Source organism: Colletotrichum karsti, assembly GCF_011947395.1.
Source record: "Colletotrichum karsti strain CkLH20 chromosome Unknown Scaffold17, whole genome shotgun sequence".
NCBI lineage: Eukaryota > Fungi > Ascomycota > Sordariomycetes > Glomerellales > Glomerellaceae > Colletotrichum > Colletotrichum karsti.
Genome location: NW_024065917.1, coordinates 287,738 through 307,146, shown reverse-complemented (window position 1 = coordinate 307,146; position 19,409 = coordinate 287,738). Strand labels below are relative to the sequence as shown.

The following is a 19,409-nucleotide window of genomic DNA, read 5'->3' as shown; positions in this document are numbered from 1 at the left end:
TCATAGACCTTGAGTGTCTCGGTGGAAAATTAATGAACGTTTAGTGTACTTGGTCAACGTACTCGGACGCCTCGCAACTCGCTTCCCAACAACTCAGAAGATCCCTTTGACAACGATTTCGCATGCTTGTGGACAGTAGGCGATGACTCTGCGTTATTATATAACATCCATGTCGCATATTTCTAAGCCCAGCCGGCTTCTTAATGGACTCGATACGCAAGCCTGCTATGGGCTGCGAATATCCAAGGCCAAACACCAAAGGCCTTTCTTCTACTGTGTCTTCGGTCTATATAACCAGAGCTAAGAATAACAGAGCCGGAACTGATCACCCCGTTTTGTTCTTGTCTGCTCCGAGCAATCCAAGCGCTCCAAAGCGATTTTCTTCTCGGCGTCTCCCATGCCATTCAAAATAGCCAAAACCAATCGATATCAGCTACTTAGAAAGTTTCCTTTTGCGGTTTTTTGGTTACCCAGTGACCGCACAGCCTCCATCTTCCAGTACTGTTCCTCGTCAGTGGATGTTTATTCACAACGCCCTCTTGAGATACTCAGCTTCTGCTGTCGTGGGAAGATGAGCATGCGCTGCTCCACTGAGAAAGTGGTCAGAGGTCGGTTTGGTCTGATGAACTCAGGAGAAGAAACATAGCAGTTTGTCTGTCACTCTCGTAAGTAGGCGCGGGACTCAGATTTAAAGCAGGCCTCCCGGCTAGTTTGAAGCTGGAGTCAGGTGTATTTAATACGCTCGTAGCTCGTCAGAAATTCCATCAAGCCACAATAGTCCTCAACCGGTTACGATGGAGACCCAATCCCATTCAAAATTTTCTATACTGTTCCATCAGTTTCAATATCTTGCATGATGTCGCGTTGTCTTATTTTCAGTGCCCGTCCATTTTGCTGTCGTCCAGCCAATGTGTGTACAGTCGTATACACCACGGCCACATTGCATGAGACAGACTTCGTTGGCAATATGCGATTTTTCCATACTTCACAGCGACTGCATTGGATTTATTCTAATCTGGGGACCTACCTATGCACTCTTAGGGGCCAGATCTGGTAGATCCATTAGTTGGCAGAATACATACCCTGAACATACTCGTTTCTGGACCCCAACTGCGCGGTACACATCTTGGGAGTCGGCTCAACCCGCCGAAGCAACTGCCGAGGCAAGACAGTTTGAGATCACACCGTCCTTAACTACATCGTTGCAGAAATGGTCGGATGCAGAGATCAGCTTCAGGGAAGTTCGAAGTGAATCTTGGTGGCTTCAGATCATGATATCATTTCATGGTAAGCGAAAATGCACGAAGAAGCTTACAATGTTGTCCGTTTTTGACGGCTACCGAGGCGAACTGTTTGCCTCTTTTATTTGTTTATTGACTGTCGAACTGGGAATAACTACCATATGGCACGAGTGAGCCCCAGCACTTGGACGGAAGCCCGACCTCTCTCTGGGTGTGGTGTAAGTCGGAGATGCCGGCCGGGATGGGGCGGGTGGATCGGGGTCAGCATCCCGACGGAGGCGGGGCCCGAGGCCGGGGTCTGGCCGCCCCGCCTGAAGTCTACCGAAATTCGGTTGGCAGCTTCCAATCCGAAGACGAGTTCATCCCACGCCTTCTTCCGCTCTTCCGCTCCGCTGGTGAACCTGCTCCCAATTTTTCACTTCAGGGGGCTTCTTTGCGCTTCAGACCACATCCAGCTGGATTCGGGATTCGACAATATCCCGCGCAAACCTTGTCGGTAAGCTCTAAACGGTTGTCCCCGAAGGATCGCGACCCCTGCCGTCTGAACCTCAAATTCTCAGTCCACATTCAAGCTGCGCTGACTGTCACCCACTAACAGTCGTCTCCATCAACACACTTAACCAGACATCATGGGCTTCATTCTGCAGACCGGCGTGCTATTCACCATCCTGTTGGCGGTGGGCTTGCAGCTCGTACTCAAGGATCCCATCAAACTAGGCCTCGGCATCGGCAAGACATTCCAACCACTCTCCGACTTCCCCTACTCGTGCCGTCGCATCAAGGACCCCTCATTGCAAGCATGCGAAGACATGTATCTGTTCGAGCCGACGCGCACGCTTTTCCTGGCCTGCTCCGACCCATTGGCGCGTCAGCAATGGATGCCCAAGTGAGTACTTCCGCGAGACGTTGAGGCCTCGAGACTAAATGCACATCTGAAGTGGCCACCACTTCAACATCTCCGGTCGCTCACACCGGGACGCAATCATCGCTCTTGACGTCGATAAGCCCACGGGCGATGGATTTCAAATACGCAGACTGGTGACTCCGGGGTTTTCTGGCACTGCCGGCGACGGTCTGCTCCAGCTCGTTGGCTTCACGGCATTCCGAGCGCCTGGTTCGCAAGAGAAGGAGCGTGCAGAGCTGCTCATCGTCAACAATCGCCCGCCAATTGACCCAGCCACCGGTGCTTTGCTCCAAGAGGCTCATGAGGGCGCCAATGCTACAATTGAGCTCTTTGAGAATACTCCCCCGTCGCCGGAGTTGAAGCACATCCGCACCATTGCCAGCGCGAACATTTCTACCCCGAACAACATCGCCGCTTTATCCAGCGATTCGTTCTACTTCACTAACGACAGCGGCGACAAAAAGAGGGGGCTGGTGAGTACTTTTGATCGTTATTTAGCTAAGAATATGTCGTTGCTGACTTGTTTACAAAAGGGATTCTACCTAAGCTGGCTCCTAGGCCACGGCGACGTATCGCACTGCAACAGCCAGGGATGCAAGCGCGTCTCCGCGCACCACAAGATGCCCAACGGCCTGACGTACGGCGCGGACGGCCACATCTACGTCCCGAGCGCCATGGCCGGCGGCGTCCAGGTGTACCGCGTGCGGCCGCAGGACGACGGGCTCGAGAAGGTGGCCGACATCCCCGTGCCGTACGCCATCGACAACCTCTCGCTGGACGGCAACGGCGACATCTGGGCGGCGGTGTTCCCGCGGGGGATCGAGATCATGAAGGCGTCCGAGGATCCGTTCAACGTGAACCCCAAGAGCGCCGCGGTGCGCATCCGCAAGGACGGCGAGGGGGCGTACACGTGGGAGAAGGTGATTGAGGACGGCGAGGGCGAGGTGCTGCCCGGGTCTACGACTGTGGTTCACGATGCGAAGACGGGCAGGCTTTTCTTCAGCGGTGAGTGAATGTTGCGTCTTGCCGTGAGTAGTGGTTTTGCTAATTACTTAGGTGTGACGTCGCCCTTCATCGCTGTGTGTGAGCCCAAGCAGTGAGTGAGTGAGGTGATGGCGGTGACATTTGATGATTCAGAATCAGACCCTCTCGCAATTGTCGTGGTTTAGAAGTCTAGAATGAGAATGGGCATCTTAAAACATCAGGGATGGAATTGCTAGCTGGGGAAATTAAGAATTGCGATGAATTTGGCTCAATCGGACGGCCAAGTCTCATGAATTCGCTCCTGTACCTTACCATATCTCACCTCCAAGTCAGTCAAACTCATCATATCTCATAAGGATATTCTAGCGTATCAGAAATGCCAAAACGACAGAAACGGAATTGAACAACTTGAAGCATGTGGGAGGCGGATTTCCGGAGGTAGCCCCGTTTTCAGACTGTCTACTACGTAGTAAGCAGCGCCAAGTGACATAGCGAAATTCACATGGAATTCGACACCACGTGGGGGATACACCGAGACACTGACTCTTGTATCTGCAGCAATTCTTCTCACCAATGTTCTCTGCGAGATTGCTGCGTACGGTATGAGAGCGAGGTGAGCGTGCTCGCAGACAGTGAAAATATTATCAACTAATAGGAAGCACTCAGAAACCACCGTCTGAAGTTCGCAGGAGCAACACCCTAATTGACAACACACATCTTCTTCTGCCGGTCCTGTCACAATTCGCATCTCTCATCACATGCCAAAACCAAGCCTTTTTCCCCGGACGGGCATCCCTGGGGAAAACGATTAGCGCCATCCCGACCGTGCGTCATAGGGGCATGTGGGGGAACCGGGGGGCTGGCCGGTTCTGCAGTGCTGCTCAGTGCCGCTCCAGTGCTCTGAAGCGACGCAGCTCCAGCGCCAGCGTGACTCGCCAGAGCCGAAGCCATGGACATCCGAGGTACCTTTCCCGTCGCGGCCGTCTGCGTCTGCCGTAATCAATCAATCAACCACGTCCGCCATCCCATCCTCTCCGACAACTGCAGTATTCCCAGACACCGACATACTTCGTTCTTACGCCGTCGCTCTTTATTATTGTATGCAGGCTTTTAACATCATACTACGACCCATGCGCTGAGAACACGATTGCCCATTGAAGAGCGACCTTTCGTCGTCGCATACCCGCCGTTCACGACCTGCCAATTGCCGAGGCTAGCCACGACACCCCCATCGTCGTCGCCAACATGTCGCTCGCCGCCCTCGATGGCCTCAAGGTAGGCATCCGAAATGATTTCTGGAGGCAGCAGCATCTCTTCAGACTCCAGGAGCTGACGCGCAACCCAGGCCGCGATCGAGCGCATCATCCTCGACCCGAAATACCATGACATCCTCGCCGTCGTCAAAGGCGCCCGCAACGGCGCCGTCTACGGCACCAAAGTCCGCTTTCCCCATGCGCTCGTGTACGTCGCGACCCCTCGATCACATCCAATATTGCGAACACTGCTAATGCTCCATGTTCTACCAGAATGATCTTCCTCTTCCGCTCCGGAACGTAAGTCCATCCAACCCCAACTCCGGCCGGCGACCACCGCTGACGCCCTCCTCTCACAGGTTCCGCCAAAAAGCAAGCCTCGTCTTCAAAGCGACCCGAACGCACGCCCGAAACCTCGCAAAGTTCGCGACAATCTACAAGGGCACAATGTACCTCCTCAAGCACTACGGCCCCACGCCCGGCAAGGAGGGCCCCTACGACTCCTTCTTCGCCGGCCTGCTGGGCGGCTACCTCGTCTTCGGCGGCCGCTCCCCGCGCACCGGCAAGATCTCGAGCGTCAACCAGCAAATCGTCATCTACGTCTTCGCCCGCGTCGTCCTCGGCCTCGCCCGCCTCGCCGTCGCCCCCGGCAAGGGCCTGCCCGTCGTCAGCCGCGAGGACCTCTCCGCCAAGATCAGCTACTACGCCTGGCCCGTCTTCGCCAGCACCTCCTGGGCCATGGTCATGTACCTCTTCCGCCATCACCCGGCCGACTTGCAGCCCAGTCTGCGCAGCAGCATGAACTACATCTACGTGCAGAGCAGCGAGTGGGACTCGCTCCGGAATTTTATCTGGCACAACAAATAGATGCGAGGCGTTCCGGAGGCGTGTGTTATATCATGACGGGGATTGGGTAAACTGCGAATATTCTTATTTCGGCGAGGCGGGCGTGTATTATCAAGAATGGATCGGCGTTTTGATGGAGGTGTACTTTGGGCCGCTTGGTGTCTCGACAAGATGAACGGATGTCCGCGCGCATACTTGGGGGAATCTTGATTTACTTCTTCAACTCATGATCTGGCATTATAGACCAGTCTATCAACCATATACAATGACGAACTTGATCTATCAACAATGCCTCGCATGCAACGCTTTATATATGCTTCCATCCATTCATCCACATAATCTGCATCTCGTTGATGAGGCACATCTCCCCTGGCTCCGTCCGCGGAAGCTCACTCGCTGGGGTCTCATCAACCCACTGCCTTAACCTCATCTCAACCACGCGGCTCTCCAGCGCGAACTGTACACTGTTCCGCACCCTCAGATACCTGTTCGCCCAAACACCAACCACCGCAGCCCACGCCGTCGGAAACCTGTCTAGCTTCGTCTCGTCAAAGACCTTCTCATTGTACCCGACGCGCACATTCGGGTTCAGCCAAACCCCCTTCTCCCGACTCAGGTAGTTGTCCGCATGGACCAAGCAGCACTCGGAACCCTCGAGATGCAACGCCGCAAGGCTGTCATCCACGCCACGGAACCGCAACGGCTTCTCCGCATAAAACGGCGCGGCGTCGAACGCCACCATGCCGTTCCAGCACGACCTCACCTCGACGGGGTCCATGGCCTCCGCCGACGCCCGCGCCCGCGCGCTCAGGAACCACGGCCAGTACCACGACGCCGTCTTCAGGCCGCGGTCGTCCCGCAGCGCGAACGTGTCGTAGTAGTACGGCCACAGCGTGAAGTCCATGGCGCACGCCGCCGCGAAGTCCCCGCCGCGGGTCCCCAGCAGCATGGCCACCTCGCGGTTCTCGAAGACGACGTCGTTGAGCCAGAGGACCTTGTCGAAGCGCCTGCCGTCCCGCGCGAGGAGGTCCGCGAGGGGGTCCATGGCGCGGTTGCGCTCGCGTGCCAGGTACGGCACGCGGCGCACGTCGTACCGCGCCTCGTCGGCGTTCCAGATCCAGCCCGGCGGCGGGGCGGCGGCGGAGGGCGGGGGCCGGTCGTGGATCTCGTCGAGCTGCTCGTGGGCCGTCTTGCCGAGGGAGATGGTGTTGGACACGCCTTTCGCGTCGAGCTTCTTCTGCAGGAGGGACAGCTTGGCCTTGGTGTCGTCCTGGGAGCCGGACTCGACGGCGGAGAAGTGGACGCGGTCCGGGCCGAGGTAGTCGACGAGGTTCAGCAGGTTCTTGGACATGGACTGGCCGAGGACGGGGCCGTTGTTGCGGTGGATGCTGGCGATGAAGAAGGTCTCGTTGCCGGGGTGGCGCGGGGCCACGCTGGCCGGGTACTTTGTCAGGGGCCGGTTGCGGACGATCAGGAAGGCGTCGAGGACGAGGAGGGCGAGGAGGATGTGGAGGAGGTTAGCCCGCCTCAGGCGACGGGTCGGGAGGAGCATGGCATTTGGCACGGGTGTTTTTTTTTTTTGAAGGTATTCAGACGAAAGACAGACGGAGGGAGAAAATGCGACTCTGAACCGCAGCAAAGGCCGTCATTGGGTCGGCAGTATTCTCAGGCAGATCTTGTTGCCTGTTTCTCACAAAAAAAGCAGCGTCGACGAGGCTCTGAATTTCGTTTTTCCTTTTCGCCGTCCTCGCCCTCGTATTGGGGGCTGACAAGGATGGACAGCTGATTGAAGTCGTCGTAAAGTTTCTCGAACTTGCAGATCCGAATCTTCGGACGCACGTTGGCACGTTGTCAGGCATGTCATCAGCACAGCGGAATTTTACCCCTGACAGGGACGGATTGCCTTTCCGCATCATGCATAAAAGCGGGGAGTTCGGATCGTGGCGCGTACCAAAGTCACCTTATCCTAGTATCCGTACGCCACATTGGATTTCAACGCCGACAACACCGTTACAGAGCGGTGAAATCTGTTGGAGAAGAGACGAAAATCCCGTCAAGTTGCCGGACCCAAGTTACGAATCAACGAGGAAGTTTTTTTCTTGCCGTTCAGATGTTTACGTGCAGAACCAACTTACCAAGCAATGGAGACTTTGGCAACAATGCCATCTAATCACCTGACATTGGAAATCTCTGTTAGGCAGAGAACCCTGGATCCTCTCCACTTCGCCAACAAACCAACTCACGAATGTCACAACAAGCCTCAACTCCAGCTCGCAGTTTCACGACGGATCTTGTTGTTCCCGGCGCAATCCCGAAATCGGCATTGGCATGCGTTCTATTAGAAAACAACAAGGGGTGGGTCGCATCGTCGGGCCGTCGCATGCTGTCCTCGTGGCATTTCTCAGCACGTCAGAACTTTCCTCCGAGCTTAAGGTTGCCGAAAACCTCCCTTCTCCCGTCCCGGATCTGAACCCCGGATCCTTGAACACTGGAGACGTCATTCCCGTCCCTCTTCAGACTTCGACCCCTCGAGCACAACCGGCCCCCACCACGGCCCCGTCTCGTTGCCTCGCAGTTTCTTTGGCGTCGTATCATCGGATTTCTAAGCAAGCACGCTGCCGACGTGGCTCCAGAGCCAATTGTCCACGATGATTCGCTGCTTCAGGTTCTTTCTCTGCTCGCAGCCCCCCTTCTCCCGTCCAGACCCTTGCGGAGCCGCAATCTTTGAAAAGCCTAGTGGCTTGGGTTCGTTCGAGAATGTTTCCTCGACCCAGGAACCCGCGGCTAGCGCCCTGTTGATAGGACGACCTGCTTACTGACCGTCCAGTCGCCCTTGAACCACATGGCACATGCCTTCGCTGTCGGGTTCACCGCTCGGGAGCTTCACAGAGCTTTCTGTCGGACCCGCTCCTCCGAGTTGTCGCCGTGTGGTGTACCACCCGCAGAGGAGACCCCATTTCTAAGCTGTTCCAGGGAGAAGAGAGAGAAAACTTCTTCGCCCAATGGATTAACAAACCCATGCGGGTAGATCTGGTTGTGGGGCGGTTGTTGAGAATCTCTGCGAGCCAGTGGGACTCTCCAGATGATTCCACGATGGTGGGCTCTTGTTGACTTACACGATGTTGTCTAGACATAAATACCCTCAGGCCGTCCGCCTCAAGTGAATGAGAGAATTCCGAGTAGGCAGACACAACTACAAACCCGTCTCTAATATCTCATACTACTTTCTCACAACCTTCTCTACTTTGATACCCCCTCGAGTGCTAGTTTTGTCCAAACCGCTACAATGGCCGCCGAGAACAACACCAAGCTCTTCCAGCCCCTGAAGATGGGCAAGATGGACCTCGCCCACCGCGTGGTCATGGCCCCCCTCACCCGCTACCGCGCCGACGACGAGGGAGCTCCCATCCTCCCCATGGTCGCAAAGTACTACGCCGACCGCGCCTCCACCCCGGGCACCCTCCTCATCACCGAGGCCACCGCCGTCTCCACCGACGACATCGGCGACCTCAACCTCCCCGGCTTCCAGACCGACGCCGAGCGCGCCGCCTGGAAGGAGGTCTTCGACGCCGTCCACGCAAAGGGCTCCTACATCTTCCAGCAGCTCTGGTCTCTCGGCCGCGCTGCCGACCCGGACTTCGTCAAGGGCCGCGGCTACAAGTACTGCTCCTCCTCCGACATCCAGATGACGGGACGCCCCTGCAAGCCCGACCCCCTCACCGAGGACGAGATCTGGGAGAAGATCAACCACTGGCGCCGCACCGCCCGCAACGTCGTCGACGCCGGCGGCGACGGCATCGAGATCCACGGCGCCCACGGCTACCTCGTCGACCAGTTCACCCGCGACTCCGTCAACAACCGCACCGACAAGTGGGGCGGCTCCGTCGAGAACCGCGCCCGCTTCCTCCTCGAGATCGTCAAGGCCTGCGTCGACGAGATCGGCGCCGACCGCGTCGCCCTCCGCCTCAGCCCCTTCGCCACCTTCCAGGAGTCCTACTCCACCGACCCGGACACCTGGGAGCAGACCGCCTACGTCGTCCGCGAGATCAAGAAGGCCGGCCACAAGCTCGCCTACCTCTCCCTCGTCGAGGCCGTCGGCAACCCCGTCAACCTCGGCATCGTCCCCCGCCAGCCCACCGACGACGTCCAGCCCTTCGCCGAGGACCGGCCCCAGACCCTCGACTTCATCCTCGAGGAGTGGGACAACCTCTCCCCCGTCGTCGTCGCCGGCGGCTACCTCGGCGACAGCGCCCACTGGGCCGTCGACGAGCGCTACAAGAAGTGGGACGTCGCCGTCGCCTTCGGCCGCTACTTCATCTCCAACCCGGACCTCGTCTTCCGCGTCAGGAACAAGCTGCCCTTCACCCCCTACGACCGCTCCACCTTCTACCTGAAGAAGAGCAACGAGGGCTACAACACCTATGAGTTCAGCCAGGAGTTCCTCGAGGCCAACGGTTCCGCTTAGAGGGAATTGGTAGTCGAAGTATGATAATATGATCAGAGTCATGGGCATTGGAGCATTGCATCGGAGTTTGGGTTTCCTTTTTAAAGATCACATCACATAGCATTTTGACAAATACACTTTTCATTTCTTCGAAATAGTGCCCGACTGTGAGGATGTGATTCGTTAGGTAAATAAAACGCTGCGCGACTGTCGCCTTCAACACTAGTAGGAGGTAGAGGTTTCCGAATTTAAGGTTTCCCTCTACCTCCGGGATCTGTTGGGTATATATATCCACCGCGAGACATGCTAGAACTTTCCAATCTCGTCATTGATGGGTTCAAAAAGGTCTCCCATTCGATAGAGCCAAAGGCAGAGAGAACCACTCGTCAAGCATCACTCGCTAGGAAAGATAACACGGTTGACCTAAATGTTGGTAACGAGCAACTGGTTCTATCGCTCATTGTTTCCAACGTAAACACCGGAGAATACTCGAAGAGCATTAGAACTCATTTTGAGTCTAGGTTCCATCGCATAATGGCTCTGCCAATCTCTAGTTGGTGAACAGCTCCAATCGTAGACGCTCACAGCTGAGAGGGAAGACATATTGCAAATCGCATAGAAAAAACGATCAATCTTTCGCGTTGAAAGAAAAATGCATTACTATTTGGCTATAGTTATATACTATAGTAAGCCCCTCAATTCGAGTAAGTTATGCGAAAATTGCGTGACAATACCACATAGTTTACTTCCAAGATCCAATGGTAGAAGTTTCGCGCCTAATGCCAATATCTGAATACAAGAACGCCAGGCGAAGTACGCGAATACCAATGAAGTAGTCTACAGCGGATATCAAGAGGCGGATGGTAAACTGGGGGGCGGCCGATGGTGCTATCGGTAATCCCTGTGGCTGTTCAGGAGTCGATGGGAAGGCAGAAGACTGGGGGTGGACCAAGGGAGCGTATGCCTGTTGCAAAGAAGACTGGGGAATGATACGTCGTGGCAAGTTCTTCGTCTCTCTCGCGCCTCCTCTCACTGTCGCTTCTGACTTATTAAATTGAATACTTCATCCTCTTCAACTGGCCTTAGAAGCCAAAGCCACAATTATAGCTTCAAGCAGACGCATATTAAGAGCACCCGGAGTCTCTACCGCCCATACTTGGGCGCAAACTTTGGAGCGAACAGGGCTCCTTAACGTCATTCCGACTTCACTCGAAGCCAGAACTACTTGCAGTACATAGATCTGTGCATCCCACTGTGTATCTTAAATACGAGATCCGAATCGGGTTCGAAGAGAGTGTTTTTGGTTGAAGGCCTTAACCAGAAATTGAGAGGAAGTGTATGAATACACCAGTCACTTGCCCATCTCATCAACTCACAGATCAGATCAATAAGTGCCACGAGACCGTCGCCCGGGCTTCCGAGGATCTTATGGAGGTAAAGATTCTAAAGCGATGCGGGCGAGAGTCTAAAGACTTCACTGGCAAATACGTGTCGCGCGTGCAAGGAATCAGGCAGGACATTACGAACTGTTGGTGGCTTCGAAGTATTCAATAGCAAACACTTCAGAGGACAGCGACGATGACGGATGGATCAATGAGTGTGAGAACAACTTTGCAGCGAGAGAATCCGACCCTTTTGAAACCAGTACCAGAACTGAACTCGCCTTCATTCTCCATCTATAACCCCAATGATGATGACGACATAATTTTCGCTACATTGGAGCCGAGTACCTGAGCAATGACCCTTCAAGTTCTCGCGTTCTGTATCTAATCTTTATATACTAGTCCGTGTTCACATCTACATCATTTTCCACTTCGTCTATAAATTCACCGAGTCTTTGGCGGAATCCGGCCAAAGGTAGACATCATCAGGGCGGCCCCCGGTGTCAAACATCGCAAATGCCACAGTGCTGTCTCCGATGACAATTCCTATCAAGTGATTTTCTGTGGTGTCACCATGATAATGAGTTCCACATAGGTACATGGACTTCCTACGAATCAGTCCTATGAATACCTTGACGATGAAGGATGGCATCGAGAGACGGCGAGAAAACACACATCGAACAACCTTTTCGTTCCATGTAGGATCAACGTCGTTTCCCTAGCCATCTGTCAGGCTCACTAGACAGTTTCATGGCGAGGAAGGGCACGTCACTGAAATACTGCGAGAAGCGCAATTGTGGTTTGAGCACATATCTCACGATCGAGATGCTGATTTTATACTCCTTCGGGAGGAAAGAGAGTGTTTGCCCGCCCATCTAGCATCTGGAGTCGAACGCCGGCATCTTTGCGGATGCCATCCGTGTCTAGATACCGAAAGACTAGCTTCAGCGAGTGCTTCAAACCGGGATCTCCTCGTTTTCTTTACAACCACATCTTATTTCGAAGCTGATGAGATCAAATCGGTAAGTAAAAAAAGGCTTTTCTGCTACTCCGTTCGGCGGGTTATGGCCAGAGCATAGTAGGTACGCAAAGCCACCGCAGGAGCATGGCGTTAACGTTCATGTTATACTCTGTGCGCTTAACCAAAGCCTTGAAGGTTGGATACTTGTCAACCAAATAACGACCAGGCAAATTCTCGACATCCCAATTCCAGAGCTATTTTTCATCTCTATCGTTTTGGAGCTCTGGCTGGTTATTACACTCGTATCAAGGGGAGAAGAACTTCCTCGTCCTGGTCCCCCCTCGAATGGTAGCGAACATGCCTTCTTTCTCATCTTGACTCTGAGATCGTCAGTGAACTAACGGCCAGGGCATTTATTTCTAACAATCGATCAACGATTCAGCCTCAATCTTAGTACAAGGAAAGACAGGCCGCCGACGCGAGTATATATACAAGAGCTCAAGAGATCAGACAACAACGCTTCAGCTGCTGTCAATCAACCCGTCTGGCCACACTTAGGCATATGTCGTAGTCACTTTCGGAGGTCGCTATCATCGTAATCGGGCGGCATGTTGTTCCTGGTGGGGGAAAAACGGCGCGGATCACAGAGTTATCCTCATTCCGATGCCGCACAAGGTGCCCTTCTACCAAAGTAGTCCCAATAAGTTCAGATTTCTGCCCCATCTGTCCTATTCTAAGACGAAAACGATTGACGTAAGTTGTTGCTATCGTCGTATCAAAACATTTCTTGACTACCGTCTGCCAGGTCTGGAGACCTGAACGCGACTAACACAACCCTCCTGACAGAATCTCAACATCTCCGCCCCGAACGGCATCTCTCGGGTTTGTCGTCTCTGAACGCCGCTGAGTTATTCCATTAGTATTCCGGGGATATCCGGAGGGCGACCAGGCCCATGACAGCCGGTGGATGAGATGCAAAAGGTCCTTCTAGGCCGCCTTAGCAGTCCATACCATGCTGTTTTGTCTCTGCGAGTCTCATGAATGGTCGGCGGGATGTATGTCGCTGGCGTGCTGTTCCAGTTCTTGCGCCATGTCGACTTTTATATACTCGTGGGAGACAATCCTTCAGGGCGCCGGTAGAAGAAAAGTTCGGCAGCAATTCCAGCTTGAAAGCTGGTGTAAATGGCCCGATCTTTTGCTCGGAATCCGGGACATCCATTTGACTGTGTGAAATTCCTCACAGGAGAGTACTTGAATTATCAAAGATGTCGCTGCCATTTATCGATATGATCCCAATGTCAGACTCGTCTGCTGCATATGCTATGGCTCAAGAAACGAAACTTCCTCGTCGCATCTAACATCGCGTCTTACAACCCGGGAGCAACAACAAACACAAACACACCACGAAACATCTACAAAGAAACCACCCATCACCTGGGCACTCCCAAAAACGAACAGACCAGAGCACCCAGAGAGACAAACAAACCCACCCTCCTCCCACAAGCAAAACCCTGCCCTTACCCCCCTACCCACCTTCATAGTCGCCCTCCCCCTCTGACTCACAAAGCAACCAAGCAGTCCCCATCAAGGACTACAAGGCCGGTTGGCCCAATGGCAAGGCGTCTGACTACGACTTCGTACGGAGATCGTGTAATCAGGAGATTCTGGGTTCGACCCCCAGGCTGGTCAATTTCTGTTGTCAATTTCACTGAATTTTTTTGGTTTGGTGCGGGCGGATAAGTGCGTTGTTGGGCGGGTGGGTTCCCTTATTGTAAGCACCCGCGTAAGGAAAAAAAAAACATTTTTTTTAAGAGCGAAAAACTTGATATTGATCCACAACGCTGACCGACGAATCGCGCATACCCAATTAGGCATCCGGATACGACCTGACTAACTCCCGCCGTGCCGGCGAAGCGGGTCGGGGTCCCGCCGAGTCGCACAAGCTCAACCTCCGCCCGCGCGGCCGACTCGGGTGCGGGCATGCCTCGGCGGGCGACTTCGGCGGGCGATCTCAGCGGGCGGCCACGGCGAGGCCGGGTATATACTTTTTCGCATCGGCGGGAAAACCCAAATCCCCCACACACACCATCCTCGCCATACTTCCTCCCCTTTACATAGGTAGTAATACCAAGACAGGGATGTAGAAACGGGCGTAAAGGGAACATGTTCGTCACGTAATCAACAAGAAACGGTGGGGGTGTAAGTTGTTGACAAACATAGGAACAAGAGGCACGAGGACGTGGATGGTGTCTTTTCGAGATTTCTCTCTTAAGACTGACTCAGCCGGTAACTGCCTACCAGAAAAAGGGTCGACCGGCATCGCCTTGACCACCAGCACAGAATAGAAAAAAAACCAATCATGGACCCCGCGAAACCGAGGATTTGGGAACTTGGTCCGTGGAGTCCGGGATCGAACAAAGAACGAACAAAACATGGAACAAGGCCGGCAAGGCCGTCCCCCTCAGCGTCGCAACCCGATGGACGAGATGTTTGCTCCGCCGGGGTGCTCCCCTCCACTGCCGGGGCCGGGGACGGCTGTCCGGCGTTCGTCCCGCGCCAGGAACATTCAGGGGGGAGGGAAGACGAACAAGAGGTTTGTCGACCGGAGAATTTAAGACAGGAGATTATTACATTCTTTCGGGAAGGGTTATGTCACATAACTCATGTCCCCCCTAATTCTTTTCTTCTATTAATCATACATCGCCACCAATCTGACTGAGAAGGTATTTTCGTGTGTTCGTTACGGGGGTGAGGAAGACAACGAGTAAAGCGACGGAAATTTTTCTTCTTTTCCGTCAAATCGTCCTCATCAACCGTTCTTCCCTATTCTCTTCAACCAGAAGATGCATTCCAAACCGCTCAACCCAAAGAGCCCACATTTGCCCCACCCCGGTCGTTGCGTGAAATAGTCGTACAGATCAGGAAACCGTGAGAACAGGCCGAGTCAAATCAGAGTTATACACACGCGTCTTCCCAACCGCATCCATGTGCATCATGATGGATCGCCTTAAGCGTTCCAGTCGGTCTTTTGGTGCTTGCTCTGCTCCGCGGCCTGGGCGGCGTCCGCGTCTTCCTTGCGCTCGGGGGCGTAGTTGGCGATGACGTTGCGCCCGCGCAGCTCCTTGCCGTTGACGGCCTCGATGCCTGCGGCGGCATCCTCGAGGGTCTTGAACTCGGCGTGGGCGAAGCCGCGGGGCCAGCCGGTGTGCTTGTCGACGGCGACGCGGACGTCCTTTACGTTGTTGAAGACGCTGAAGAGCTGGTTGAGCTCGGCGTCGGTGGCGTCGAAGGAGAGGTTGCCGATGAAGATGGTGTTGGTCGGCGGGCCGCTGTATTGCGGCTTCCTCTCTCTCCTGGTGTTGTTGTTGCCGCTGGCCGGTGATTCGCGGCGGCCCTTGGGCTCCGAGACCTTGACTACGATGCGGCGGCCGTGCCAGAAGGTGCCGTCCACGTTGTCAGCGGCGGCCTGGGCCTCCTCGGCGGTCTTGTAGTAGACGAAGCAGAACCTGTTCCATCGCAAAGCGCCATCTTGTTAGTCGACTGATCTCTTGTCTTTTGCTCTTCTGTACGTGGTAATGCTTATGACCATTTATATACGGGGAGAGCTTACGTCTTCTTCATTGGCGTGTGAACGTGCACGACTTGTCCAAACTTGGAAAAGGCCTCGGTGAGCTCATCGCGCGTGATTTGGAAGGGGTAGTTCTGGACGAAGACGCAGTGCTCGCTGACGGGCATCCGGCGAGCGTCCGGTGATCTCTGGTCCCGCTGCTCCTCAAGACGAGCAATGGAGTTGGAGAAGGCTCTGGGGGCGGCGATGGAGAAGCATCGCGCGGCGTTCACTGAGCGAAGGGCGAAGGCGATGGATTGTGTCTTGGGCGCGGCCGAGGTGGCGGTCGAGACGGCGCGGGTCAAGCTGGCACGGGTGGCCGTGCGACGGATGGAATTCCTGTATCGGAGAGATTCAATTAGCTCTGGTTCGTGAGGTAATCATAAAAACACATATCGACGAACGATTCCGGGTGGGCAGCTTACATATTGGCGTTATGGGGGGTATGAGATGGTGGGAAGGGGTAGAGAGTGAAGGCGATGTGAGCAGATGGAAGATTTTACCGTCGTCGACAGATGGAAATTTTTGGGTGACCGTGTCGAGGGTCTTGAGATTGCTACGCACTAGTCTAGATTGGGTCTTAGCGCTTCTGACCTTGACCCACCCGACCCCACTATGTCATCCCTGCAGTATCCAGTAGAAAGAGACGTTGTGATTCTTCCCGTCGTCGTCGTCGTCCACGACTGTTTTCCGACACTCAGGATGCCTTAAGGCGATGGCATTTTGACATGCTAGATTGACACGATGGTCTTGGATTCATCTAGGAGACTATAGCTGGGGACCCGAAGGCTAATCGTCTACAGAGCCGAGAACCACGCTCGTCTCTGAGTATACGGGTGTCAGTGGCGGCTGACCGCTTGTACATCCCCGCTATCCCCGACACCTGAAAACCTGTCCACAGATGCCGTCAATCATTGAACCCGCCCTACAGTTTCCCCCAAAACTTTTGTTTTTCTTCCCGACGCAAAGCATTGTAGTTTTGTCAAGCTTCAAGCCATCATTGCTTTCCCATGGACCAACGCGTGGGTATATACACCAGACTCGCCACCCCGATCCCGCCCTGGCCTACCTAATCGATAACCCCGTATCGATATTGCGACCCCAAATAAAAGAAAAAAAAATCTCGGCGCCGTCCGACCTTGATCGACTGACAAAAGACGAGGGTATTGGGCCGTCCTCGCTGCCAGTGTTGTACTGAAGCACGATTGAACTGGATATAAGCCTTTTGCGGTGGGTGTTATTCGCATCCCCGACAAGCCTAGAGAAACAAGTCTCCTAAAAGCGCCGTAGAGCAAGACGCGTCTCTGAAAATAAAAGGTACAAAACTGTAATAGAACACGCAGACCTGACGTGTAGGCCGCGGATATTGCGAAGGGGTCTTAGACTGGTTCTTCGGGCCAGGCCTCTCTCCTTCGCCCTCGTGATGAGCGTTAGGGAAGAGGTGATTCAATGTGGCTGAAGCAGTGGTGGACAGACAGAAACACCCCTAATACCTCTCGGGACGGTATCCGTTCATCCTCGGAGCCTCGTACTGAACCCCGGTCATGGATTCGGGCCCGTTAGGCATTGCACCATTCAAACCCCTGATCGGCGGGAGCTCGCGGCGGTTCGCGTACGGGTCCGTTTGGTAAGAGGCCTGCTGCGGGGGCGGTGGCGCTACTTGAACCTGAGGGGGAGGAGCCTGGCCCGTTGGTGATTGTTGAAGCCGCAGATTGTGAAGCTCGTTCTGAAGGCGTTGAATGTCGACACGAAGGTTGTGGTTGTCCTGTCGCAAGCCCTCGTTCTCCTGAACCACGCTCGTATTTTGACCCTGCACTATGCGGATGAGCTCCGCCATTCGCTGGTGCTCCGAAATTGCTGCATCGGAATCGTTAATAGCGTACCGAGACGGGCACGTGTCTCGTTGACTGACCTTTGGTGAGGATTTCCCACTTGGATGCCTTGGAACCTCGCTCCTGTGGCATCAAATCTCGCAACTGATCAAACAGCTCTTTCATCTCTGTCCTCCTCTTGCGCTCCGCCAGCTTGTGACTCTTACGCAGTTCAGGTGTGCGGCTGTAAGGCTGAGAGCCCGTCCGTGACGCGGCGTCGTCGTCGCGAAGGTCGCCGATCTGCTTGTGTTGCAGCGAGTGGTGATGCACGGGTGGGAACTCGGACGATGTACTCGAAAGACGGTTGTTGTAGTCGGCGGGCTCATCGAGGCGTCTTTGACCGGGAGGTAATCTCGATTCGGTGGTGAACTGACTGCTGGCGATGGACTCGGCAACACTACTGCGCCGAGAGTCGAGGTAGGCGTCGTGAGGCCCAATTCGCTGAATCTCCTCCTCGGGAAACGCCCAGGCTTGACCCTTAGTCGGCTCGGCGGCCCTCGCAATGTTGCTCGTCGCGGGGCCCGTAATAGCGGGAGCGGTTCGGATTATCTTGGGATTAGGGTCAGGATTTCTGTCATTACTTGGCTGGTAGCCGTTGGAGATGCGGTGTACCGATAGATTATCCAGACCAGGACGCGGGTTCCGTTGCTGGTTGAGAGTATTTTGTATCGACGTCGTAGATTGGTTGTGGCTCGCGTACGGGGAGTTGCCGCCCAGTCTCATATCGTGGAAACCTTGGTTTATCCTACTGTCGACGCTCTCTCTTCGTGATGCGGAGCCCAGGTCATGGGCTAGAAGTTGATGGCCCGAGTCCAAAGATATCGGTCGCTCGAATCGACGAGGGTCGGCACTGCCCGGTGTCGTTGGCGAGACCATGGAGGCGACGCTCATGTTGCTCTGTGCAGGCGACACCAAAGGATGAGGGACTAGGTTCGCAGTGATGGGTGACGGCGTCTTGTCGGCCAACGAAGACTGGTAGCCTGATCCGGTAGGGCTGAGGACATTGGCACAGGAAGCGGCAGAGTTGTCTGTTCAATATTTTGTTAGCTTTGTCGTCGTCACACCCGTCGCCGTAGCTCCGGTGCCAACGTACGCTTGCTGGAAGCATCTGTGCTGGAGAAGTAGGCCGAGTCGCGGTTTTCGTCCGGGTTGAGGACCCCTGCTAAGCCAGCGGGCAGCTTCTGAGAAGCTGGTCGTTGCGCGTCCATTGCGTGCGTGTTGTGATGCTGCTAAAATGAATAGGCGTGTAGAGTCACTGTCGAGCTCGCGAGGTGAAGCGCGAACGCTGGGTTCTGTGGGCGGCTCGAACTGCGGGATGAAGGAACCGGGTGATGTGTAGGAGGGGTTAACCGGGCGGTATACGCAACAGACGCGTTGCGAACTGTTGAATAGTCTGACACTCAATTGCGCTGAGCATACGAAGATGACAGCCACTACTCCAACAGGCGTCTAGTGTTTGCAGGCTGCTCGGTTCGTCAGATTGTGAAGTAAAGAACGTGTGTTGATGGAGGCAGAAGAGGTGGTGAGGTGAGGAGGCCAGGCGAAATCGAAAGCAGGGGGGACAATGGCGAGGATGAGGAGGTTAAGTTGGACGAAATGGAAGAAACAAGGAGGATAGGTGTAGCGAACTCGAGGGTCGGCGTAGGCGAAGGCGAAGGCGGGCTGGAGGAGAAAGACGGCTCTCAGCAGTCGGTTTCAAGACTGGGAAGAGCTGGGGGTGGAGGGGATAAGATGGAATTGAACGAGCAAGCGGCAGCGCTAGGGTGACTTGGCCTGAGCAGAGCAGAGCAGAGCAGAGCAGAACAGAACAGCCAGGTGCAGGCCCAGATGCACATGCAGAGCCAGAAATGCCCACAAAAAGGGCGACCAGGCGGGCTTCATACCGTGCCTTCGTACCGGGGTAGACGACAGCACAG

General features: G+C 54.7%; 4 protein-coding genes across 4 annotated transcripts; 2 read left to right on the top strand and 2 right to left on the bottom strand.

Annotated features, from left to right (window-relative positions):
- Positions 1 to 1,870: 1,870 nt before the first annotated feature.
- On the top strand, positions 1,871 to 5,249 carry CkaCkLH20_05900 (uncharacterized protein; the record flags this gene model as incomplete). Its single annotated transcript, XM_038888617.1, has 8 exons — positions 1,871 to 2,127; positions 2,180 to 2,618; positions 2,679 to 3,150; positions 3,202 to 3,241; positions 4,290 to 4,404; positions 4,475 to 4,590; positions 4,656 to 4,682; positions 4,742 to 5,249. 8 exons carry the CDS (start codon positions 1,871 to 1,873, stop codon positions 5,247 to 5,249), a joined length of 1,974 nt encoding a protein of 657 aa, XP_038745953.1.
- A 286-nt stretch (positions 5,250 to 5,535) lies between these two features.
- Positions 5,536 to 6,780, bottom strand: CkaCkLH20_05899 (polysaccharide export protein; the record flags this gene model as incomplete). The annotated part of the gene is made up of 1 exon (XM_038888616.1): positions 5,536 to 6,780. One exon carries the CDS (start codon positions 6,778 to 6,780, stop codon positions 5,536 to 5,538), a length of 1,245 nt encoding a protein of 414 aa, XP_038745952.1.
- A 1,734-nt stretch (positions 6,781 to 8,514) lies between these two features.
- CkaCkLH20_05898 (uncharacterized protein) lies at positions 8,515 to 9,693 on the top strand (the record flags this gene model as incomplete). The annotated part of the gene is made up of 1 exon (XM_038888615.1): positions 8,515 to 9,693. One exon carries the CDS (start codon positions 8,515 to 8,517, stop codon positions 9,691 to 9,693), a length of 1,179 nt encoding a protein of 392 aa, XP_038745951.1.
- A 5,329-nt stretch (positions 9,694 to 15,022) lies between these two features.
- Positions 15,023 to 18,701, bottom strand: CkaCkLH20_05897 (helix-loop-helix DNA-binding domain-containing protein; the record flags this gene model as incomplete). The annotated part of the gene is made up of 5 exons (XM_038888614.1): positions 15,023 to 15,521; positions 15,626 to 15,961; positions 17,116 to 17,479; positions 17,535 to 18,521; positions 18,587 to 18,701. The coding sequence occupies 5 exons, from the start codon at positions 18,699 to 18,701 to the stop codon at positions 15,023 to 15,025; spliced, it is 2,301 nt and encodes a 766-aa protein (XP_038745950.1).
- Positions 18,702 to 19,409: the final 708 nt, after the last annotated feature.